Source organism: Uloborus diversus, chromosome 6 (genome assembly GCF_026930045.1).
Source record: "Uloborus diversus isolate 005 chromosome 6, Udiv.v.3.1, whole genome shotgun sequence".
Taxonomy (NCBI): Eukaryota; Metazoa; Arthropoda; class Arachnida; order Araneae; family Uloboridae; genus Uloborus; species Uloborus diversus.
Window position 1 is genome coordinate 122287191 of NC_072736.1, and position 27323 is coordinate 122314513.

The following is a 27323-nucleotide window of genomic DNA, read 5'->3' on the forward strand; positions in this document are numbered from 1 at the left end:
GCATTTTAAACTTTTTTTTTTTAAATTATGCCCACCATCGTTCTTTCAAACATAAGGCGTCTTGCTGTCCAGTATAACAATGAAGTGGCCTCAAAGGGTGTTAGGGCCTGGAAGTCATCACAATTATGAATATCATGAAAAGAGGAGCAACTATAAATATGCTCCCCTGTCATTGGAGAAGTCCCCTCACAGAGCACACAGAGAGGTGAATCTGCCAGGATGATTTTATGTAAATGGGCCTGTAGATAGTCATGTCCAGTAATGGTTCAGAAAGAGGCAACTCCCAGGGCTCTGGGAAGGAGAGAAAGGAACGTACGCTGTTCATCATCCAGAAGGCAAGCCCAGGGCTTTCCGTCAGCTTTATTCCTCAGGGCAGAGACTGTAACATGTTGGATTTTGCTTGCGAGAAGTTGCTTAGCGTTTCTAAGTGGAACCGAGCGAGAAGGCGGATGCAGGGACGCAGCCTCTTTAGCCAAGATGTCCGCTCGTTAATTTCCATAGATGCCACAATAGCCTGGAATCCACTGGAAGACAACCTCTCTTCCGGAACGCAAAAGAGAGTCGATGGATTTTTTAGACTTAAGCTCAAGTTCTGAAGGATATAGATTGTAATCAGTAATGGTCTGAATCGCAGCCTGAGAATCAACAAAGAGAACAATATTTTGTTCAGCTGGTTCTCCAATAGATCTGATGGCCATAAATTGCGTTCATTTCTCCATCGAAGTTATCCGCCCAAGTGTCAAGAGGCTCCTGAAGACTAAAATGTTTGGAGTAGGCACCGGCACCTGCTCCACCAGCTGAAGGAGTGGCCGATCCGGCATTTTAAAAACCAGAATTATTTATTGTTCAAGAAATTTACTAGTGGGCTTGGTAAAAGGTAGGGAGGGGGTAGAGAAGTTATTTACAGAAATTCGGTTTATTTAATAGAAATGTTCACCTCAGGCGACATTGAAGTGATATTGTTTACTTACGAAAAAATAAATTTAAAACTGAATTCTGTTAAACGATGCTTCGTTTTAAAGAGTTTCAGTTAATTTTAGGACCTTCAGTGCTTTCTTTTGGGACATAAGCTCTGATAGGACTAGATATAAGTATTAGGATAATTGTAGAAATATTTCCTTTTTTCTTTTATTCATTAAGTTAAAAAATAGCAGTTATATACTATGTAAAATAATCAGTGAAAAGCTTTGTACAATGAAATGAATAAAAATATGACAACGTGTGTACATGTACAAATAAAAGCATTTAAAAATAGTTAAAAAAGACTCCGCAAACAGCTGTTTCGAGGTTATTATAAGAAACCCCTTTATCAGTGCATAAAAGAACGATGGTACATTAAGTCCGACAACGGATAAGTGAACCCACGTATACATACAACTACAAGTGATCCCATGTATATAAACGATGGACAGGTTGGTTCACATGTCCGTCGTCGACTTGTGTACCATTGTTTTTTTATGCACTGATGAAGGGGTATGTTTTTATAACCTCGAAACAGCTGTTTGCGGAGGTTTTTTTTTTTTAAACTCTTTTTAAACGTTTTTAGTTGTACATGTATACACGTTGTCCTATTTTTACTCAATTATATCTCTACAAAGTATAAAATGAAGTCTCCAAAAAGCGTCTGTGTGTTTGAACTCGCAAAACTCGAGAACTACCCGGCCGATTTTGCTGAAATTTTCACAGTTTGTTCCTTTAAGTAAGAGAAGGTTTGCAAACCAGTTCGATAACAATTCGATAAATAGTTCTTTTTTTATTCCAATTTAGACCCGATTTTCACATGAATTCCCGAATATGGGGGTGAAAAATTACTCACAAATAGTAATATTATTTATCGTTGTAAAGGGAAGAATTTTCTGTGTTCTACGCAATTTGTTCCAATGCTGTAACTTAATTGCGACGGGAGTTTTTTACGTTTTTAGCTCCAATTTTTTTTAGGCTTAGCTGAAATTTAGGCACTACTTTCTTCATTAAATCCATTAATAAAAAGTGAAGGAATTGTCCCACAGTTTTCTTTTTGACAGCATTGGAAAGATCTGGTTTTTTTTACTCCAGATCTAACTCGACCTAAGGTCTCAAGTTTAACCCTCTATCTCTATTAGAAAAAAAGTTACAAGCATATTAAATGAAGCTTAAAAATCTGTTCTCTATTCAAGTTTTTAACCATTTTATTTTGCGTTTCCACGGTAACGCTTTCTGAATAAATTGTTTATTTCCATCTTTCTCATTTTCAATTCTTAAACTTATTTTATTTTGTGTTTACATGGTTACGCCTTTTAAATCCATCTTTCTCATTTTATTTTAATTTCTTAAAAGTATTTTAGTATCTGTCGTCATTGTTTTGCAAAAAAAAATTTGCATGATGGTTTTTTTTTTCTTTCATTTAATCCTGGTTATTGAAGATACTTCACTTGACGCAATGGTTTTTTTCAAGGTCGACCGGGCAAAGCCGGGCAACGCAGCTAGTGCTAGTTAAATGTGCAATTGGGCTAGATGACTCAAGTTTTGATTGAAATGAAGTTCTTAATAGAGCTATATATTAATATTAAGTTCGCCACATTTTATTTATGTTTAACATCGCTACAAACGAGCTTCACGGTTTGAAAATTGAAAATTACTTTAAAAAAATCAGTAGAGAGCGTTTAAAAAAAATATCTAGCACATGTAAATTGGGGAGAAAAGCAATTGGAATTTCAAAACACATTGCATTTGGCTGTTTTTATTTCCCTTTTCCCCCTAATTTAATATGTCAAACATCATAAACATTAAAAATTAAGATCGGACATATCTTCTTGCCCTACCATCTTCTACTTATATATATGTATGTATACATATTATTTTAATCACATATATTTCTGCTATCATATTTAATTTTTGCAAATCCTTCACTCCTGCAAAATATATTACACAGCTATAAAAAAAAATGTCAAGTATTATTTTCAAGTCTTAAAAAATTCTTAGCTCAATATCTGCTTATACTATGTCCCAAATCAAACTCTTCTATGGTTCAATATGTATCAGTATTTTAATTGGACATCTGTTGATGTTTCTGAATTATTCACATGTCTTTTAAAATAAAAGGAACCCACATATTGTAATAAAGTTTCATCTGAAAATCGTTTCAAAGTCCTTTAATTTAAAAAACACTTATAACTACGAATGATACTTAATTCAACAAATCTCATCATCAATTGAAAAGAATTTATACATTGAAGATGTTTAAATAATACCATACAAAATGAATTTATTCCGATTTTATTTTGCACTGAACTTCAAATAACTGATCTTGAATTAAAGTTTTAAAATGATACGAAGTGAATTCAATCTACTTTAATGAGTTTCGCAACAGATGTTTCTCAATATTGAAGGTTGTGAAACAGCGACTTTATGTTTCTTTGAAAATTATTAATATGCTTTTCTTCCAAGAACGTGTATGTAATATATTATTTAATAAGAATTTGATTTCGTAATTTAAAAAAGAATTAAACAATATAATGCATTTTTTCAGCGAAATGATTTATTTACGTAGTGCAAAACCGATTTGATATTACTGAATAACAACTTAAGTTGTTTTTGACTATCCCATTCGTTTAGTTTTAGTAACAGGAAACTTTTAACTTGTTCTTGCTTTTTTTTTTTTTTTTAATACTAGGGAGTTCCATCTATTACTTACTACCGTTCGTTTCCCACGAAAGATAGAACGTCTGTTAGAAAGCTTATAAGCGTAAAGAATTTAAATTGTGGATTTAGTTTGGCCTAGGACTTTTGCTAAATTCGAAACGATAACTCTTGTTATAACGAACTTGGTTGGCAATGTGAACGATTGGGGACACCGTGCCTACGAAAGAAGTTCATGTAAAAACTCTTTTGACAGTAAAATATGTCTAAAGTTTTGTTCGAATAGAGTAACCAGTTGTACCGGTCAGTTGAAATGATGACGTCCGTGTTAGCACGATGTAGAACCACTATGTAAATAGGATAGCAACTAATACAGGGTAACCAGTAATCAACGCGTTGAAAATAAATGTCAAATTTTCGAAAACTGTTTCAATCTCGTATCAAGTCCGAACTTGGTGGTTAGATTCGGTGCGTTGACGGATTTTTTTTTTTTTTTTTTTTTTTTCGCAATTTCATTCAGTTGGTTTTTGTTGTTTATTTTTCAGTGAAAATGTCGATACATAGTTTTTTCTCAGAGCATTTTCATAGTTCGAACGCATTATTCGAACAACAGTAGCCCAAATTTGTCTCAAAGAAAGTTTTCGACAGAGTTTAAGCTTAAGACAAACAGACTCACTTCTGAACGATACGTGGAGCTGTTGAGAAATCAGTTCATCCCAGCAAGTCAAAGTTAGCCGGATTTCGATTGCACTTTGTCCATGCAAAACGGCGCACCACCTCATCGTACTAATGAAGTGTTTGATCTTCTTGAAGAACACTTTAATGAGAGGATTTTGGCTTGAGAGTACTCAAAATCGAAAAATATGGGATCTATTGAGCAACATTGTCCTGACCTGAACCCCTGCGATTAATTTTTGTTGGGCTATATCAAAGACAACGTTTATCCAGGAACCACCAAGAGCATCGAAGACCTGAAAACTGCGATTCAAGCAGTTATTGAAAGCATTCAAACTTCGACCCTTCAGCGAGTTATAATTTAAATATTTTTTTTAAACAGTAGTTTTCGAGAAATTAATTTTTAATATCAACGCGTTAATTACTGGTCACCCTGTATATATGTGATCCTTAGTGCGATGTTTTCATTAGTTTTCATTATCTAATTGAACGCGTTTGGTTAGCCACCGGTTAACCACATTTAACCAGTTACTCTATTCGAACATACCCCTAGATGACCAATTATGCCCACTCATGGTGTTTTTTCCATTACATTTCAAAAACTTCAATGACTTTCTTCGGAAAGGTTGAAACCCGATAAACCAATAAAATTGTAGATGCGAGGGCTAATAGTATGCCACATCATGTCTTTCTCATAGTAAAAAAATAAGGATTTAAGACCTTGGTATATTCAGTAAATTACCGCCCAACTGGCTTCCTTAAGAGGTTTTCCATCTCTAGCTCAGTCACTTTCCTATGTCGGGCTGATGGGTGCTAATAAGCACGAAACTGCAGTCCTCGGCTGGAAATGACTCAGCTGGCGGTGTATTTCATGTATTTAAGAACTTGCTCTGCTTCATTCAGGGTTAAGGGAATGTTGCTGACGCGTGGATGACTTATGCAACGCGTTTGCTTATATATTTCAGTAACATTTTACATTGCTTTCAATCATGTTTTTTGCTTTCACAAACACCAAATGCCTTTAAGAGCAAACGATGGAAGTTCCTCTAAAGTATCTATAAAACAGCAGTGCAAAATTTAAATGATTTTTTTTTCTCAAAGTAGAATAGTACTTTTAAACATATTCTATTCGTATGAATAGGCATAAAAAGAAAAGATAAAAGAGGAATACATATGAGGACGCATAATATTTAACTGAAAAACCCTATTAACCTAATTCCATCAGTACTTAATTTCAAAGAAAAAAACTGGTGTCTAATATATATTTAAAAGGGGAGGGGACAACCGTAAATAAAGAAAAGTAACGGTCCTTTTTTTAGGTTTTATTATAAACAAATATATAAATACATATTAAACTTCAAAAACTTTTTTTGGCATTTCTCATTCAATAATATGCTAATGACGCTTGTTCTAGGATAATGTTATTGCGATTATTATCCAAAGCAGCCATTCTGTCATCTGCGGATGGGAACCTGCAAGAAGCATGAATTATAACTATTTTTAGCAGAAATTAAATTAGAAAATCATAAATTATTTTAGTAACACAACGATAAATCTTTGAGGGAAAATACATGCATACGTAACTATAGAATATACAAGAACGTATCCATCTCAAAATGGAAGTTGGGTCTTTTGGCGGATCTGGGAACTTTACCCCAGATGGTACTGCATGGTAAAACATTTATTATGATTATTCGTGTTTCTTCAACCACATTTATTTTTATTCACTTTTGCTCTGATAAATTTAACGGATTAATTATTTTTTTGTCATGGATATGGGGGCCATATGCGAATGTAGTAGAAAATATTTGGTGCTCCACTGTATTATTTTATTTTTTAACATTGCATATTATTCTGGTATCATTTTTTAAAGAGCATTCTAGAACAAGTGAAGCAATGACAGCTTAGCATCGAAAAAATGTGTATTGTAATTTGTTTTTCTTTGTAGTTTACTCAGGGTCCGACTAACTAGAAGTGAGGCCGAAGGCCCATAATAATTTTTAGGCCTCCCTATCTAGTCCACCACTTGAAATTTTACGCAGTGTTGGTGAAAAGCCCCTGCGGGGGCCCTTATATGTACGGCCTCGAGGCCCTGTACAGTTGTACTGTTTCACACGCCTAGCACCTCCACTGCGTTTTTATATCTATTTCACAACTTGATACTGTTGTAGCACAGTTAAATAGGAAAGAGTATATTTCCCCTCCCTCCACACTCTCTCATTCATGTATTCAAAAGAAAAAATAGGCCATTTACCAAATAATTCCTTTTTCAGAGTTTTTTTAGATTCATTAGTCAGTTTATTTATGGAAAAAAATAGTAACTATACCTAATTTTGCTTGAACTCTCAATAAATAAGACTTTTTTACTCGGAAAAAATCATCTAAATAAGAAAAGTATTGATAAACTATCAACGGAATCTTTTGTAGTTAATAACTCATTGATCTTTGATTATTTTCTTGAAAATGCATGATTTTTTAAAACTATTCAGTTTTTTAAAATTAGTAGCCCCTTAGAAAGGTAGGACCCAGACCTAGTTGGCCTGTGTGGTAATCAGGCCCTGAGTTTACTTGTAATTAAATCGTGCCTTACGATTGAACTTTGCATTGCTCCTTTAGTTGTCGATATTTTCTTTGCACATTTTAAATGTGATTTCAACATACCCTTAGGATCACTATGCTCCAAAATCACAATCTCATATCACAAGCTACAATTTTGAAATTTTAAAGCCATACAAAGAGTTAAATTTTTTGTTATAAAAATTTTACTTAATGTGTACTACAAATAAAAGTAAAGTACAAAATTTTAAAAAAGCAACCAGAAAATTTTTAAATATCGTCAAAGCTTAACTATGGCTGCCTTAGCTCACTTCACTTACCCTATGCCTTCACAATTACTCTGCATTACTTGTTTCACTTTTTAAATTTTTTTTGCTAAATCTAAGTGAATATGGTATAACTTTTTAGATTTTATATTTCAATACATGAAGGGTACAGGTAGAAAACGCCGTCAGTTGGTTTTTACAAGGAAACGAAATAATGATGCTGTCTATTGGTAGCTACAGTGCACTTTTCGAATCGTCTATCATCTTTTGGCGAAACTCTGTAAGTCAATTGAAATATTTGGTCTAAAATAGGTGACATAAGGGGAAAAGCCCATCAATGGGTAAAAGGCCCTTTGGCTCAAATGAGTTTTTGTCAAAAGTAGCTTTTATTGACTGACCGGGGTTTTACCCCATACCCTTCGCATATTTTAAGGTCATTTTGAACTTAGAGGCATATCACACAGTCAAGTCTGATATTAATTAGACAACAATTAATAAGCTAAAGATGAGTAATCATAAAACGTAAGTACAATACCCAGTGATATTTTTTAAAAAAATGAAATAAAAAAGCGTAACAACTAACAAGGGACGAGTGTGAACATAGTCCAGTGTTGGCAATTTTCGAAAACAAATTACGAATTCTAAATCGTAAAATAGCATTGAAATTTCGTCCAAAAACTTTTTTTTTCATTTATTTTTTAATTTAATCCAAATACTTTTCATTAACTTCAATACATTTCATTCACGACAAGTAAAAATGCGAGGCGCGTTAAAGTTTTCAGAAGACTGTTGTGCGGTTTGCCGGAACAATGGTTTAGAAAATTCTCGTTAGTTACTGTCTGTCTATCACGAGAAAAGTTCCCGCCGTCAAGTCTGAGCCAGTCTACTGCCATAGAAATGAACTTCGTTCATTTTCTGAAAGGGTTAGCAGGAAGGCTTTTTGGAGCCATTTCGCCACTTGTCTGCTCGCTTTTGTGCAGTCGTACGGTTTTCCCAACACTAAGCTTCCCTTGGAAAAATGACTCACCTCGTTGCTATAGCAGTAGACAGGCGCAGACATTTCGGCGGTGGTTTTTCTCGTGATGGTCGGACAGTACTTACAATTTCAAGGAATTGTCACGATAATAAAAACTCTTGTCTAGTCAGAAAACTTGCAAAATAGTTCGGAAAAATTTTATGGGAAAGTATGACAGCATAAAAAGCGCAAGGAAAGCAAAAACAAAAATTTAAAAGGAGGAATTATGGAAACCCATATGATAGCTGAAAGAATGAAATCAAATAAATATATATTTTTTAGAAAACACACACACACAAGTAAATATTACCAGCGGCTCTAATTTCTTTGATTGTAACTGCATGCATGTGATTAATTGTGGCAACACACTTTAGAGTCACTTTTCCATCATGAAGAACTTCTGGCTTCAGCCTAAATCGCAATGCTAAACTTGTACTTTCTAGCTGGTCAGGATAAACAATTGTTTCTTGATCTGATAATTCGGAATGGGCCTACAAAACAGGAAAGTAAAACATATTATCATTTCATAACCACTAAACTCTAACGGCATTTCTTACTATCAGAAATACAACCAAATACAATTTATCTGTCTATAAATGGTCTAACAAAATTTGATGGTTATGGTTTCATAAAATACTAAAGATGTATTTAAATTAATAACAGTTATGTAAGTAAAAGTATAAGCAAAGCTGAACTTTTATTTTCCAGTTTATCAGGATAAACATTTGTTAATTGATTTGATTATTTGGAATTGAATTAAGAAGTAAAAGCTGTTATTTCAGAATGATCCAAACACTTGCCTCGCTTATTAGTATCTAAAAAATATAAGGATATCTGTAAATTGTTTAGCAGAATGAAATATAAAACTGCAGAATAGAAAATTACGAAAATACAAAATACGTCAAACAAAAACAGATTAGTGTGCTAATTCGCCTTTTATTTATACAGTACGTCCATCTAACTGGCTGTCTGGGTTAAATGAAATCCGGTTTAATAAGGTTCTGATCAATAAAATTTGCTGTGTTACCATTGAAAACTATGTACCTAGTTCAAAGGGATTCTGCCAAGTTGGGTCGCAGTGGGTAACTTTACCTCAGTGTTTGCACCATTTAAATACAAAACTTATTTTTTCTACATTTGACAAACGCTCAGTCACTAATTTGGCTTCTTTTCCCTCTGTTTTATTTACTTTTCGTGCTATATTTCTTTCTTTCTTTCTGGTTTTTTTTTTTTTTTTTTTTTTTTTTTGGAAAGACGCGATCCTCAAGCAATTGCGTAATCAATTATTTCCAATAAAAGATCTCCCTATCTTTGACTTGAAATGCATATTGCTGTCAAAAACTCGATAAAAATTACTGAAATAAGGGACAGCAAATGCATTACACGTTGGACAGGTCTCCGATAAAAGACAACGATTTGTTTGCTCTCTTAAGGGATGTGGAACGTGTTTCTCAAGATAACATGCTATTGATTCGTAATGGACTCCCCCAAGAAGCTTAATTTTTGCTCTGAATCAATAAGCAGTATAGATTTCGTTTTTCTTAACCGCACTTTATTTCACAAGAAAATGTACGGCGCTCGAACGACTATGGAGGCATCAGGCAGTTTGATGACGTTAATATTTGTTTGTACATTTTTACTTCCTTTTACAAAAAAAGGAAGTATTGTATTCGCGGAAAAATTTTCACTCAAAAATCGACCTTAATTTCCATTTTGCTCACCCCCGAATGAATACTGAGTTTTTTTTTTTTTTTTCGACTCGACCACACGTGGATAAGTGCCTAAGAACGTATAGACGCGCGAAATATCCATTTTGACGATTCCTGAGTTAAATACAACGAGTTTTCACGTGACGTCTGTATGTGCGATTGTGCGTATGTGTGTCGCATAACTCAAGAATGAAATGTTGTAGAAAGTTCAAACTTGGTACTTAAACTCCTAGTGGGGTCTGGTTGTGCACCTTCTTTTTTGGTTGCATTCGGATGTTTCTAAAGGGATCTTTTGCCCCTTTTGGGGGGGGGGGGAATCATTGTTAATTTCAATGTAAACTCAAGTGGTATAATTTGGCGGACACTTGGTGATATTTCGCCAGTCTTTTGGTTCTTTTAATCTGATTTCAATTTGGCTACTGTTGGTGATATTTAGAGAGTAAACAATTGAATCACATTAAAATTGCCAATAATTGGGAAAGGACATTAAACTGGAGTAAAAGGAAGTCATGTAATGCACACATTCAGATCGTTGAATTTGCATTCAAAACAGAATGTTTTGTGAAACCAAATGCAGCTTTTAAGGTATTTAAATGTAGTGTTAACTGTTTCAATGAATGTATTTCGAGATTGATGATGCTTTCACAAGTTTAATAAAATTATTTCAGATTAAATGACTGGAATATGATTTTTACTTTCTTCTATATCTAATATATAGCAGAAAGTATTGGATTCGTGCAAATTTTCGAATTTCGAATTTTGACGGATTCGATTGTTTTGAGGTGTGCTGAGTCCATTTCGACTATTTTTGGAAAATGTCTGTCTGTCTGTGTGTGTGTGTATGTGTGTGTGTATGTGTGTGTGTATGTGTGTGTGTCACGTCTGTGTGTCACGTCTGTGTGTGACCAGTTTTTTGTGGCCGCTCTACAGCAAAAACTACCGCATGAAATCGAACGAAATTTGCTACACATATGTGCCGCTATGTGAACTTGTGCCCATTGGTTTTTGGCGCGAATTCCTCCAAGGGGGGTGGAGCAATGGGACGTTTTTTGAGTTACGAGTGCTTGCTATTCCTCAGGAAGTAACTGGCAGAATCAAACAAAATTTGGTCCATATGTTGCCATTAACAGGAACAGATGCTGATTCAATTTTGGTGTCAATAACTCAAACGGGGGTTGAGCTATAGAACGTTTTTTTGTCGTCAATTGTGACTGCTGTATCGCAAGAAATAATGAACGGAATGAAAGAAAAATTTATCGGCAAGTAGCCCTTAGTGGGTATAAGAGCTGATTTTATTTTGGTGTCAACAGCTAAAAAGGGAGTAGCGCAATCGCCCGTTCTTTTTTTCCATTGTGAGTGCCCTATCTCAAGAAGTAATGCTACGCTCTGGTTGAAATTTGGAATATATGTGAATCCATACGTAAACAGGCTTTGGTTCAATTTTGACGCCAATCACTCTAAGAGGTGCTGATTCTTTTTTTTTTTTTTTGCGAATAAAAATAGCTTTATTAATGCAACAATAAGAAAGATAAATCGTAATAGATTGTCGTCTGCGTATTTCTCGTGATTTTAATAGTATGGAAATGATCGGAAATATTATCTCAATGATTTAAAATTTTTAACTGTTGCCATCTTATGTTTGTTAACAAATAAAATATTTGTAATTAATTCAAGCAAGGCTTTTAAAATAACTTTCAATTTTCGCTCTTTGCTTTGCTTTTGCAATAATTCAGACATCGGGATGGTCGTCAAGTTTTTGCATATGTAATTTTGTTTTTTTTTTGGAATATTGCTTCCTCATCAAGCATGGGGAGGGATCAGATAAAAAAAGAAAAATATAGAAGAAAGTTTCGTGATGGCCACAACATACTAGTTATTTTTGCTTTCAGTTAATGAATATTTCATTGATGTTTTCTTGCTCGTATTGCTGTTTCACTTACTAGACCTAAAATATTGTTATAAGCACTTTAGATTTAGCTAGATATTGTTTGTAAAGGAACTATCATTTGGTAGGACTAAAAACCAATTTTAAAAGAAAGCGAAGTATGCAAAATAAGATACTGCAGACACGTGTTTCGGCGTTACTAGGAACGTCTTGCTCAATGCAAAAAAAAAATGAGCATATGGATGAAAAGACATCCGACAAAAGATTGGATTTTGCTTGGCTAGTTACTCTTTGATTAAGAGCCAAACACATCTAGAAATATACAGAAGACAAAAGGGCAATGCACATTTACAGATTCCTTGATTAAAGAGAATTTTACAATCGGCTATTCCTAAATTAAAGAGCAACGTTTATCTAAATATTCCTGAGTTAAAGAGCAACGCAAATATCTTTATTCTTATATTAAAGAGCATGAAACATTATTTTCTAGAATTAAAAATAATGCACAATTAGCTTTTACTATATTAAAATGCTTAGGACATATATTCAAATGTTAAAAAGCTATGCGCATCTTCTTCCTACACTAAAGAGCATAAAACAACTATTCCTAGATTAAAAAACATTGCACAACTAGCTATATTCTTAGTTTAAAGAGCATGAAACACCTATTACAGGATCTAAGAGCAATGCTCATCTAGCCATTCCTACATTAAAGAGCAACGCACTTCTTGTTGAACCTACATTAAAGAGCAATGAGCATTTAGTTATTCCTAAGTTTACATCTTTCCCTAGATTTAAACGAGCTGATCTGTGCTTCACACGACTTTTACTCCAATTTAATGTCATTTTCCCATTATTGGTAATTTTAATGTCATTCAATAGTTTACTTTCTAAATATCACCAGCAGTGGTCAAATTAAAACCAGATTTTCATTTAAAAAAAATCGCCAAATTTGTCGCTAATTTGGCGACAAAACTTGGCGACCAAAGACATCGCCAAGTGTCCGCCAAATTGTAACACCATTTAATTTTACATCGAAATTAACAATAATCCCCCCCCCCAAAAAAAAGGGACAAAAGACCCCCTTAAAAACACCCGAATGCAACCAAAAGGGGAGGCGCACAACTAGATCCCACTAGGAATCTACGTACAAAATTTCAACTTTCTAGCACATACAGTTCTTGAGTTATGCGACATACATACGCACATACATACAGACGTCACGAGAAAACTCGTTGTAATTAACTCGGGAATTGTCAAAATGGATATTTCGCGTGTCTATACATTATTAGGCACTTATCCACGTGTGGTCGAGTCGAAAAAAGAAACTCAACATTCATTCGGGGGGTAAGCAAAATGGAAATTATGGTCGATTTTTAAGTGAAAAGTTTTTCGCGAATACAGTACTTCCTTTTTTGTAAAAGGAAGTAAAAATGTGCACAATTAGCTTTTTCTACATTTAAAATTTTAAATATGTATTCCCATATTAAAAAGCTTCGTGCATCTCATTGTTCCTAAATTAAAGAACATGAAACAACTATTCCTAGATTAAAAAGCAACGAACAGTTAGCTGTCCCTACTTCCAAGATCGTGAAAGGCTTATTTCTTGATGAAACAGCAATGCTCATCTAATCATTCCAATATTAAAGAGCAACACACTTCTTGTTGCTTCTAGATTAAAGAGCAATGAACATTTAGTTATTCCTTAGTTAAAGAGCATGAAAATTTATATTCCTAGATTAAAGAGCATACACACTGAAAAAAAAGAAATTATCTAGTTACATTCTTGCATATACATGCTTATAATATTTGTACATATGCTTTGTGGATGTTTCTGTGCTCATTTTAATGCTAAAACCCCTATAGGTATTTCTTCACTTGAACAAAACTTATAAGAAGATGACCTTTTTTAACTTCTTTTCTAATTTTATTTGCAGTTCCATTTGTCTTTTGGCAAGTTCCTTAATTTTTTATAAAGATCTTGAGGGAAATAAAGTAGCTGAATCCTCTTTTGAAATGTATCCAAAAAAAAAAAAGGTTTAATGTTCTCAGTATTATGTGCAGTAAAGCGCGTAAGCGCGAGTTCGCGTTAATCCTCAGCATTTACCTTAACAAAATAACAAAATAAATCCCGCACTTCATCAGATACCCAGAGAACAGAGCGGAAACTTCTTTCTCAGATGTTAATTTTATTCGTCTTCCTGTTTTAATTAGTCGAAAGCCAATTAAGCGAGCCAAAATGTAGCTTAAGCCAAGAATGAAAAAGATTAAATAAATCAAAAGGGAAAAAGTTAACCGAAATTGCAAATTTGTGAGTTAATTAAGAAACGCTTATGAGTCGCATTTTAAGCAGTTTGGTATAAAATTCATGTTCTTGTTTATTTTTTTCGAGCTCCCTGAAATTAAACACGAGGTATGTAGTGCAAGGTAAAATGGCATTATGTTTTAAGTATATTATTTCGCTAAAATTAGTTAAATCTTTCCAAATTTTAATTAAAATATTTGTTTCGATTTCAAATGTTTCGCTTCTCTAATTGCATTTTATGTGAGAACTGATATTTGTTTTCGTTCATGTGTGTAATTTTGTAAAGAGTAAAAGAGCATAAATAGAAAATATTAATGTATAGTGATTATTGCATATCTGAAGATATTTTTAATTTGAACTTTTTAGTTGTTTAACAAATAATTAATGATTTAAAAAGAATATTTTGCTACAAAAAAGTGTTAAAGTAAAAATCATTTAACGTGCAACTGATACTTGAGAGTGATGTACTAAACTCTAACGGCATTTCTTACTATCGGAAATACAACCTGTCTGTCTATAAATGGTCTAACAAAATTTGATAGTTATGGTTTCATAAAATACGAAAGATGTATTTAAATTATTAACAGTTATGTCAGTAAAAGTACAAGCAAAGCAAAACTTTTATTTTGCAGTTTATCAGGATAAACATTTGTTCCTTGATTTGACAATTCGGAATTGAATTAAGAAGTAAAAGCTGTTGTTTCAGAATGATCCAAACACTTGCCTTATTTATTAGTATCTAAACGAGCTGATGTGTGCATCACATGACTTCCTTTTACTCCAATTTAATGTCATTTCCCTATCATTGGCAATTTTAATGTGATTCAGTTGTTTACTCTCTAAATATCACCAACAGTGGCCAAATTAAAATCAAATTTAAAATTTAAAAAAAGTCGCCAAATTTGTCGCCGTTGGCGACAAAGCTTGGCGACCTAAATGGCGATATATCGCCAAGTGTCTGACAAATTATAACAGCACTTGAGTTTACATCGAAATTAACAATGATTTCCCCCCAAAAAGGAGCAAAAGACCCCCTTAGAAGCATCCGAATGCAACTAAAATTGAAGGTGCACAGCTAGGTCCCACTAGGAGTCTACGTACCCAATTTCAACTTTCTAGGACATACCGTTTTTGAGTTATGCGAGATACATACACACATACGCACATACATACGTACATACGGACGTCACGAGAAAATTCGTTGTAATTAACTCGGGGGTTGTCAAAACGGATATTTCAGGTGTCTGTAGGTTCCTAGGCATTTATCTACGTGTGATCGGGTCGAAAAAAAAAACTCAACATTCATTCGGGAGTGAGAAAAATGGAAGTTAAGGCCGATTTTTCAGTGAAAAATTTTTCACGAATACAATACTTTCTTTTTTGGAAAAGGAAGTAAAAATATAAGGATATCGGTAAATTGTTTAGCAGAATGAAATATAAAACTGCAGAAGAGAAAATTACGAAAATACAAAATACGTCAAACAAAAAACATTGGTGTGCTAACTCCCCTTTTATTTATACAGTACGTGCCTCTAACTGGCTGCTTGGATTAAATGAAATCCGGTTTAATAGGGTTCAGATCAATGAGGGTTTGCTGTGTTGTAAAGTTCATGAGATTTTGTGATGTTAATTTCATGAGATTAATGAGCGTACACTGGAGATAGAGCGCTGTAGGTAATGTTATTTTCATGTTTTGTTATATCAGTTAATGTTTAAGCTCATGGGAGTAAAGAACATACAGCATAGATGGAGCACCAAATTTTATCAATTAATGTTTAAGATCATGGGAGTAAAGAACATACAGTACGGATGGAGTACAAAATTTTATCAGTTAATGTTTAAGCTCATGGGAGTAAAGAACATACAGTACAGATGGAGCACAAAATTTTATCAGTTAATGTTTAAGCTCATGGGAGTAAAGAACATACTGTACAGATGGAGCACAAAATTTTATCAGTTAATGTGTTAAGTTTATTCTAATGAGTGGCAGCGATTTGGAGAGGCGAGGAGGCAATCCCCCTATCCACTTTTTATGGAAAATACATTTATTTTATTTTTCAATTTAGGAAAAAAACTAGAAATTTTAAAAAAACAAAAATGCCAAAATTCTCAGAACAAAATTATTTGCTTTACTTTGTATATCTGTTTACAAAACCTTATTAAGCACAAGCAATAACTTTTAGTTTATGTATTCATTGTTTAGACAATACGTTATCAAATGTTTTACTTAAACAAGCCATACTTTTTTAATAAAATTATTACCAAGTGTTTGTGACAACTCAAAATACTTCAGGGTAAAAAATGCAAGTCTAATTCATTTCTATTTTTTTTTTTTTTTTTTTTTTTTTTTTTTTTTTTTGCGAAAGTTATTGCGTACAAAATTGATCAAAATTTTAAGAAAAACGTAAGCTAAATTGTTACACTTACATCAATTTCCACTTAACTGTTTCAATGTTCTCAAATCTCAAAACCAGCCCTGACAAAATGTTGTACTTTTTTTTTTTCATTTTTTACCGCCGCTAAAATTCCCACGGCTTTTAATTGTCTTCCCCCCCCCTCACACACCCATTTATAAGAACGAATCGCTACCACTGATGCTAATTTGTATCAGTTAAAGTTACGTTTCATCTTATATCTTTAAACGAGCAATTCTTGTGGGTATGTATATATATTTATGTTTCTTATCTCGGAAACGGCTCTAACGATTTGGATAAAATTTTGGACTTAATTGTATTTTTGCATTCCAAGTTCATCTACATCAGTTTTTTCTGTAAAAACGCGATTTTTTACAAAAAAAAACAGTTTTTTTAATATAAAGTCTAATTAAGTTAAGCCTTGAAAAAAAAACTGAATTGACACATCAGGCAGACGATTTGCAACCATAACAATGAAAATTTGTCTCTTCTCGCATTAAAATTTTAAACTTGCTTAGGGTTGCCAGGTTTGGCTGATATTAGCCACTTTGGCTAATTTCAATCATACTTGGCTAAAAACAAATTCAAAGGCATTATGTAAGTCGATGTAAGGCTTTTCTTTCCAGCAAAACTATTGCTTGACCGTCTTATTTTATTTTATTTACTTATTTTCTTTTTTACTCTTCAAGCAGTTTTATATGTTTTTTAAAAATCATGCATCTAAATTTTGTTTCGGAAAAACATATGACTTGAGAGTGAATAAAATATGACAACGTATATAAAGTACAAATTCAAAATGAAAAAAGGTTAAAAAACCAGCAAACAGCTGTTTCGGCACTCTAAAATACAAGTGCCATCATCAGTGCAATTAAAAACGAAGACAGGTTCAACCCGACTAAAACACAGTCGAGGCGAACATTGGAATGAGAGACGAGTTGTAAAAGATATGAGAGCAGTACCGGAAACGATGACGTCAAGGTTACGTCAGAACTACAGAGGACAGTTGCACTCAGGAGAAAACGTCAGGGACAAAAAATAAATCAAATAACAGACTTCCAAACATTAGGAAAAGGGGGAGTGCTAGACAAATCATTGACGATTAAATTAGCATTTTTCCATATGTAATATGACTCCCAAAAATCTAAATCATGAATGGACGAACACTCGTGACGTCATTCTTTCCGGTACTGCTCTCATATCTTTTACAACTCGTCTCTCATTCCAATGTTCGCCTCGACTGTATTTTAGTCGGGTTGAACCTGTCTTCGTTTTTAATTACACTGATGATGGCACTTGTATTTTAGAGTGCCGAAACAGCTGTTTGCTGGTTTTTTAACCTTTTTTCATTTTGAATTTGTACTTTATATACGTTGTCATATTTTATTCACTATGCAGTACAAAGTTTTCGACTACTTTTTATGTATATGACGTGAGACTTTATATTTTGTTGTTATAATTTGTTGGAATGGTTTGTGGATCATCGGTTTTTATGGATAGCATGCTTTATGTAGCATTTTCTGGCGTAAAGTGACCAACTACTCTAAAAGTACTTATTCCGAATGAAAATCTCGATTGGGATAAAATCGTTATTCGCAACTCTTTTGATAAATGACAAGAAAATTGTATAGTGGAAACGAAAAAGTAACAGATAGTTTAAAGCAAAATGTTGATTTAATTGCATTCAGAATCTTTTTTGTTTGGTACTTTAATGTTATAAGAAGGTCGCGGCACATTTTCAATCCAATTTTTCATATTTGTTGTCGCCATGTTTGGTCTTAGAAACTGCTTTTTTGTCAATACCGTGCGTTAAATATTTATACGCAACCAGCTCAGAAATTCCCTTGGTGGGTGTCTGTGGGAGAGAGGAGGCCTATATTTAGCTGAAATGATTATAATGCTGATGAAGTGTTTACATGTATATCTCTCATTTCTCGGAAGCATATCCAACGACTGGCGAGAGCCTTAATATTTCGTTAAAGTGATGCTTTTCAAGTATATTTGAAAAAGTATCGAACCTTAAAAAAAAAAACAAGCTAACAAAAAATAATTTTTTTAGGACGAACGAGCGAGGTTTGGTCGTCCAGGTACTGTTAATTTATGTCAGTTAATATTATTTCATGTTAATTTACATCAGTTAATGTTGAAGTTCATGGGAATAAGGAGCATACGCTACAGGTAGAGCATAAAGTTTTATTAATTAATGTTATGTTCTTGTTATGTTACATCAGTTAATGTTAAAGTTCATGGGGGCGCATACGCTGCAGATAGAGAGTATAATTATCAGTTAATGTTGTGCACAAATTGAATAGATACACGACACCAATCGATAAACTGTCATCAGTCATTATAACAGCCCTCATGAAATGTGAAGCATAATATGCTTGAAAGCAGTGGCAGACTCACCATTTCAAAAATTTCGTACTTACGAGGGACCCCCGTGACATAAAGGCCCCCAAAAGGACTCCAAAATGGCACTTGAAAAAAAATTTCACAGTTAAGTTCATCTCTAAGATGAGCCTCAAAACCTCTAAATCTCCTACTGCTGGCAGTAATGGGGGTACTCAGGAGAGAATTTTAGTGTAGTAATGGCTTGAGTTCAAATGTCCTCAGAAATATTTCCCACCCTTACCATATACACATAAAGTGATAGGGAGAGATTTTCAGAAAATAGTCCGACTGTGTTAGTACCCTATAAAATGTATAAATTTGCCACAATTCAAAAACTTTCCCGTTTCCATTTCTTTCTTCAGTATAATTCAGGGGTGCCCACAGGGGGGTATTATGGCGCAAGTTGCGCCATCAAAATTTTTGGGGGGGGGGATTTTTTTCCAGAAGTTTTTTTTTTTTTCTTTAGAAAATGAATTTTTGAACTTTGGAATGAAAAAATGTTTTAACTCATTCAGCAAGAAATAGATGCATTAATAATACTTTTTTCACGTACTCTTCAGGGCCATCGCCGTAGCACCCCCCCCCCCCCCCCCATTTTTTCAGAAGTGGGGCCGCAAATTTCATTTTAGCGATGCAACTAACGAAAAAAAAGAAAAACTCTTCGTTGTTTTTTAAAATTAAAATAGTTATTATAAATGAACAATCGAAATAATAGTGACAAAAAGTATTTTTGTAAAATTTGAATAGAAAATGTAATCTTAAAATACAATTTAGGAACATCCATGATTCTCTTTTATTAAGAGTATCTAAGTAAGGACCGCGGAAATGTAAGCTTCAAAAACTTTTACTAACGCAAAAAAAAAAAAAAAAATTCTGTGCAGTACACTTGACTACGCCGCAGAGTGGGTATGTCTGTCTAGTCGGAAAGTATGGGCTCGACTCAAAGTATTGTACATAGAGTAAAATTAGCAAAATGGGAGGGAGGACCGGTGACAAAACTAACATGGTGCACGCCTTGTCTCTCGGCGGCCCTGGTTATACAAAACCATGCTTCATATAGTTCTTCAGCTTAAAGAGAGAGACAGAGGGGAAAAAAACCATAAATAGGGCAGCTTCATTAGGGCAGCCCATAGGATAGGGGTCGCCGAAACATTCCCATATGTTTTTTTTTTTCTTTTGAAGAAAAATGTTGTCCGGAAAATAATTGCTAAGTGGAGAAAAATGTATAGGTCGCCGAAATAAATTTGAAATAAAGAGAGAGAGAAACAGTTAAATGCAAAGAGAGAGATTCAAGGTATTATAATGAATACTCACACACACCAAAAATTCTAAATGTTTGAATGTAAAAATCGTAAGTAAATCAAAGCTTGATCAAGAGATGCAGGAGGCACATTTAAAATAAGATGAAGTGGAATAGAGACCTAAGGTATTGCTGAAAATTACCACTTCCGTTCAAAACGTTAAAAGTCCTTTTTCTAAGGTCACAAACGTTTGTATTGCAGGTAAACAAAAATATTAGGCGAGAAATTGAAAACTTTATTATGGAAAATCCAAGCAAATAACCATGTTTGGCAAAGAAAAATTGGATCAATAATTAATATTTACAATGAAGATAGGAGGGACGTAGCCAAACTGAAAGGAAAAGTGGGGAACTCCAAACCCTTCTTTTTACGTCCCCAAAGCTGGGCTGGAAGTGAGTTTTTAAAACTTAGGCTTTAAAAAAATCCCGGGAAAACGTTCTCAAACCCCATCTCTTACCATAACGTCATTAAAGATGGCCTCCACCTGAGTATTTAGGACTGCAATTTCGAAAAACCGTGAGAGTGCTTGCTCCCAACTTAACCTTCGAGAAACACACTCTCATTAATCATTAATCATCATTCAAGGCCGAATAAATTTCGTCTTTTGGGCAGTAATGTTAAAAAAAACTCCCTTAGGTTTCTCACAACTATCGTCCTCCAAATATTACCGAAGATCCTCAAAAATTTCATTGTTAAGGTTTCAATTCAGAAAATTTTTCGGAGGAGATCTCCAAAACCTTCTACAGTATTTAAAATCGTCTACGATTGCGTTAATTGAATTTCAATTTTTTGAACATTTGACAGGGGAGGACACCGAATCTCTCCACCCATTAACATTACCTAAAATTTTTAAAACTGCGGTTTCAACAGATCGAAAATTTTTCGAGATAATGCCCCCACCCCCCTCTCTCCCTTCAACATCATCGAAAAACATCTTAAATCTCGCTTTTAGTGCTTCAATCACGAAACATTTCCGATCGCGAGCCCTTTCAACCCCCCCCCCCCTTTCCTTTCATCGATGGTTAGCTTAAATTACGTTTTCGGAGCTTTACTTTTCGGGGGGGGGGCATCTCTCTTTTCCTTAATATCACCATAGATGGTCTAAAATTGCATTTTTTGAACTACAATTTTCAAATTTTTCCCGGAAATGAGCCCCCGGCCCCCCTTTACTTGTCATAATCAGAAATAATTCACAATTGGGAATGCGTCATTGAAGTTTACATTTTGAAAAATTATTGAACGATGACCCGATCTTCCTTCCTTAACATCACCATAGACTGTCTAAAACTGTTTTTCAAATAAGAATCTTGAAAATTCGAGGGGGGCAGCCCCCCGGACTCCCTCTTATGAACATAAATATAACGTGCGATTGTGTTGGGAACTTAAATCTGGAAAAAATTTCGGGAGAGGCTATCCTGGACCTCCTCTCCCCTTCCCCCCAAACTTAAAATATAGTCTAAAACTGCGTTTTTATGTCTTCAATTTCAAAATAATGCAAGAAGGTAGCGCTCCAACACCCCCTAATTCTGACTGAATATTATTCTTACGATTAAATTTTTATTGCTAGCACTAAAAGGTCTAGTAATATGACTATATCTGCTAAACCAGAAGCCAAATCATCTCTCTCTGCGTATTGGAAAATGCGTTGGAAACAAGGGGCCGCCAAAATCGTATCCCCCCTCCAGTTTTTTTTTTTTTTTTTTTTTTTTTTTTTTTTTTTTTGACTAGCGACGACTCTGGTACTCTTTCCAAAATTTAATGACCGTGTCTCTTTTTCAATGAGGGGAACATCACAGACGATATGGAGTTGGTGTCCGTTTCAAAACTGAATCAGACAATTTGATTTCTTTTCAGTTTTTCATAAATTTTCTGGAAGAAGCACAATTTTGCATGATGAATACGTGTGACAGTGATGAGCGGGAGAATGGTCTAAAATGTTTTATTGTTTGTAATAATTCTAACCAGTATGCTCTAGTCTTTCATTGATTCATTTAACAATTGTTATGAACTAGTTTTGAAGTTTGCGGAAAACACATTTTTTCTCCCTCCAATCGACAATTAATATATTTTCTTCATTAACTAGCTTAAGCTTATGAAGAATTTTTCACACACACATTTCACTTTTACTCCCATCTTCTCTACCATTTTTAAACTGACTGTTTCAATTTATCATTAGATGATTTTTATTAAAACTTTCAGTGATGTTGGTTTTTGTTGATAGAAGTAGAACAGTCTGTTCCTAAGGTGTTTAAATTATTTTTCGTAATTCATATTTACTTTCTTCTATATCTAATACGTGTAGAAGGATATTGGATTCGTTAAAACTCTCGAGCTCTGGTTTTCGATGTGTGCTCAATAGCTGAATCCATTTTTGAGGATTTCCGAAAAATATCTGTCACGGTGTGTGTGATCCATCTTTTTTGGCTATGCGACTTCAATTTTGGAAAACTGTAACAGCCCGTACTGTAATGCCAGAATAACACCCTCTTTATCATCAGTCATCTAAAACTGAGTTTTTAGTACTGCAATTTTGAAAAATTTATAGGAGAGAGCCCCTGATTCCCCCCTCTTTCTTTAACACGATCAAACACTAGCCTAGAAATGCGTTTTTGGAGTATCAATTTCAAAAAATTGCCGGGGGAATGGCACCGAAATGCTATTTCCACTAACATTATCAAGATTTATCAAAACTGCGTTTTTAAAGTGGAGCACCCCTCTCCCGACCCCCCTCCCCCACTTTCATCAACATTATTGAAAAATCGTCTTAAAATTGGTTTTCAGGGCTTCAATTTCGAGAAAATTTCGGCAGAGCTTCCGAAAACTTTTTTTTTTTTAACATCACAAAGGTCGGCTATGATTGCGATTTTAGAGCTTCAATTTCAGAAAACCGCTTTTCCCCCAACCATAGATAGCGTTTTTAAGACTTTTAATTTTAAAAATTTCCCTGGGGCAAGCCCTAGGATATCTTCTTTCCTTAACATTACCACAGATAGTCTAAAACTGCGTTCGTAGAACTAAAACTTTAAAACAAAGTAGAGCCCTCCTTAACACAACGTTGACTATCTACAGTTGCGCTTTTAAAGTTTCAATATTGGAAAATTACTGGGAAGGGAACACCAAACCACATATCCCCCTAACATCACCAGAGATCGTCTAAAACTAGTTTTAAAACTACAATTTCGAAAATTTTCCGGGGGAGAAACCTCCGGACCTCCTATCAAAGTGGCAATAAATTTCCGTTTCAAGATTCATATTGTATAATGCTAGTAATGACTCCATCCCAAGCCAGCAAATTGAATCCACTCTCCCTGTAACGATTCATACGTTAAAAAAAAAAAAAAAAAGGTGTAGCAAAATTCAAGGGTACCTAAAATTTGTTTACACAAGGACTACGTTGTAAAATTTGGGAAGGCAAGGTGGGTCACACAATCCAACAATATTTCAGTTTGTTAGCGCTCCCCCCCCCCCCTGAATTTGACTACAAATTACACAATCTAAAAACTGTTATGTATCACCCCATTCGAAAGCGGGAAAATTTTTGGTGGGGGGGGGGAATTTGCGCCATTGAGCTTGGGGGGGATGGGCACCCCTGGTATAATTTAAATAGAAGAACATTAAAATTAACATGGACTTGCTCATAAGCAAACTTTTATGTGCAAAAGTATTTAATTTCTAAACGGGTTTTTAAAAATTCACCGATTTTTTTTTCTTTTTTATAAGTGCACACGCATTTTTTACCTTCTGTACCAAAAAAAAAAAGGAAATTCCAGGAAGCTATTAAACTTATTAGATCCAAGTTTCTAAGAGCACTTATACAAAATAATCAATAAGTATTCGATAAAAAAAATCTTTAAAATAATCTTAAATAATTTTGAAATATCAATTGCTAGAAGTATTAAAAATGCAAAATACTATTGAAGGACAATACAAAATATGTTGTTAACTAGAGAATAAAATGTTCTTAAAACCTTTTGAATAGTCTCCTATACGTATAACTAATATCATTTGAAGCTCATAAGCTAACAACAGCATGTAAAATAATTTGTTGCAAATAAATAAATATCATTTACCAGTTGATCGTTGATGTACCACTTCAGCTCTGGCGCTGGCTTAGACTTTCCAGAGTTACAAAGTATTGAAACGTTGTCTCCAAGCTCGTAGTCAGATTTTTCTTCCATCAACACCGGGCCGTCTGATGGAGGAACTGCGGGAACATTTTTCATTACTTTTAACGAAAAATACAGTATACATTTTTGGTGAATCAACGAAAAAAATGCATGAACAATAAATATTTCAACTCAAGGGAAAAAAATAGCGGATTCAGTAAGGTTTGGAACCAAGTGCTTTACTACGTTCTAAGAATAACTATTAAATGGATTGTCATTAAAAAAAATGAATGAAAATTAAAACTCCATGCTCGTAGCGCAATTTTGATAAGCTACCTTAATAAAGATAATAAAAACTAAACTCTTGAGCGGATTCAATCCAAATTTGTTTATTACTTGTGTTACAGAACTGATGATCACGATTTTTATGACTTATTCTTAGTCTTATCTATACTGATATGTAAAGAGAAAGAGCAGATTTTTGATTTTTGTATGTTTATATGTTCGAACTAATTTCCGAAACCACTACAACTATTTGAAAAATTCCTTCACCACATGACAGGTGCATTCTTACTCAGTGACATAGGCTATAAATTATGCATATATGTCTTTAGACTATTTTTTAAAACTAATAAGTTCTCTTCGCTACCAGTTTATGTTTTGTACTGTTTTTTTCTTATATACCTAAAAACGAACCCAGATAGCTACGTAACCGCAATAACAAATGATTAAAGAGTTTTCCTTCAAACTGAATGCTGAGGGATGGGCACATGTGAAATGTAAAAATATCACAATGCCAGCAGGAGAATCGCCAAAATTTATTCATGTATTTGAGACTGCAGAAGATAGGGTACACTGTTAAAACTACAAGTTGCATTTGGCTCCTTTCAAAGGTGAGAAGCTTGTTCACCAGCGGCACCCTATACGGTTCCGAAATTGCACCCTTATGACGTGTGAAAAACTGGCACCCTTCACCCAGCGTGCACGGCGGTGAAAAATGGAACCGTATGGCAGAACATTGGCACCCTTTTTGTTTCCTGTTACTGACCATCCCCCCCCCCTCGTGCTGTGTGCATTTTAGGATACGATTGTGTAAATTATTATTTATCGTTTTGAGTAATAAAAAATAGTGTTTGTACATTTTCCACATTAAATAACTCTGAAAATGATTAAAACTTGTAATTTAAGGCATTTGATCACATTTCAACTTTCAACATAGTTTAGAAGTGTCCATCACTTTAATTTGTCTGTTCGTGCATTAATTTTCATACATCCACTTGGATTTCTCAGTAATTTTAATATGTTGTTGACTTTAACTGCAGCACGAAATGAAGAGCGTAGGTATTTGTAAATCATTTACAGGAACAACCAAGAAATGTTCAATTGTATTGCAATCATGGAAAAATAAAATCGTTTCATAAACGTTCAAAATTTTAATCAAGAGCCACATATCAAGATCCGTACGAAAACATGATTCGACATTTGAATATCCGTACAGATGATAAATAAGCACTTTTTTTCAATGTGAAGTTTTTCGACAGATTAAAAATCCAAACAAATTCTAACGATCTATTTACTCTTACTAGAGTAAATAGAGTAACTACTTACTAGAGTAAAAGCTCAGCCATTCGCTTCATGAAATAACGCCAACGGAAGATAGTTACCTTATTACACACGAGATAATAAATTTAAAAAAAATTGAAACGGAGAAGGAATTTCTTTTTCAACCCGCTTTTTTTTTTTTTTTTTTTTTTTTTTTTTTTGTGCTTTCTGTTTTGTTATATGCTGCACCGTTAGAATTTCAGTTCACTTACTGATTGCATCACACTGTTAACAATAAATATCTTAGTTAAAATCCAGAAGCAAGTAAAACCATATATTCAAAATTAATGGTTGAATTAACTTTTCAAATATCATCTAATTTAAGCGTTTTGATTATTAAATGTTACTTATCCAGTACTGATAGCTATTTTAGGTAAAATTTATGCATGATAGAAATAGAAAATGTACATAACGGCAAACTGAACAATCAACGTACCTTTGAAACACTTGTAAATATGTTCGAATGCCTTAAAAGCTACATTATGATCAAATGCCTGTACTTACGCAAAATTTTGAAGAGTAAATCGCAGAAACTTTTGAGTTTTAATCCAATTTCGTACTTCATTCAATGGGAAAGTGCATCTACGTAGTTACTTCCTATGTCCGCCATTGATTGTGGTTGAACGATGTCAAAGAGCGCATGCGCCAACGTTTCACTCTTATTTTTAGGAGGTCTGTCTTCCCATTGATTAGCTTCATTGACCTTGATCACATTTCCTAGCCTCCATTGAATCCTGAAACACCGTGTTTTCACCCCAGGGAACCAAATAGCTTTCCAAAGGTACCCGTAGTTTTGACAGTGTATGTAGCATTCCATTAGCCTATTACACTGAAAACCATATATAATGTTCACGCTTCAAAATTTAATTAAATGAAATGCAATTGCTATTCGTTTCTGGAAAATTAGTTTTTGATTTTAACCAGGATATATAGACGATAATAATCAAATAATCAGTATTTCTGAAAATTGCATGCATCCAATTAAGTTCGTTTATTTTAGAAAATTCTTAACTGAAAGAGTAATGTCACACAATTACCATATTCCAAAATTAAAAGTTAAAACTACAACGAACAAAAAACAGTGGATAGGAAAGAATTTGACAAAGAGGAAAAATTAATTAAAAAATTTTTGCGGAACCATTCCTCATGATGACCATGTTAAGGCACTTTAAAACGATATAATAAACTAATATAGCTCACAAATATCCTATCAAAAGGAAATTGCAAAAAAAAGTTGGTATTTGAAAAAAGCAAGTTTCCCGAAGAAAACGAGTACAACACGTTAAAAAGCATCCCGGGATTAAGAAAGATTCACCTCTTAGTAGAATAAGCAATATTCGTTCGAATAGCTAATCTGAATTCGGTCACATAAGAATTCATTTAGAACATTTTCGTGGTCTTACATATTTACAAAGTCGATTAACAGTTAAAGATCCTGCCAACCTATCAAGCAACATTTAATGAGCTTGGTCTTATAGACGGC

The 27323-nt window shown here is 34.0% G+C and overlaps 1 protein-coding gene across 1 annotated transcript in view; it reads right to left on the bottom strand.

Moving 5' to 3' along the window:
- Positions 1-5618: 5618 nt before the first annotated feature.
- Positions 5619-27323, bottom strand: part of LOC129224475 (endothelial cell-selective adhesion molecule-like) — a 112285-nt gene continuing 90580 nt past the window's right edge. Inside the window, exons 5-7 of the mRNA XM_054858928.1 lie at positions 24203-24336; positions 8441-8621; positions 5619-5765 (exon numbers count right to left, since the gene is read on the bottom strand). Of these exons, the coding sequence (XP_054714903.1) occupies positions 5704-5765; positions 8441-8621; positions 24203-24336 (377 nt within the window). The 3' untranslated portion in view covers positions 5619-5703. The remainder of the gene's footprint in view (positions 5766-8440; positions 8622-24202; positions 24337-27323) is intronic.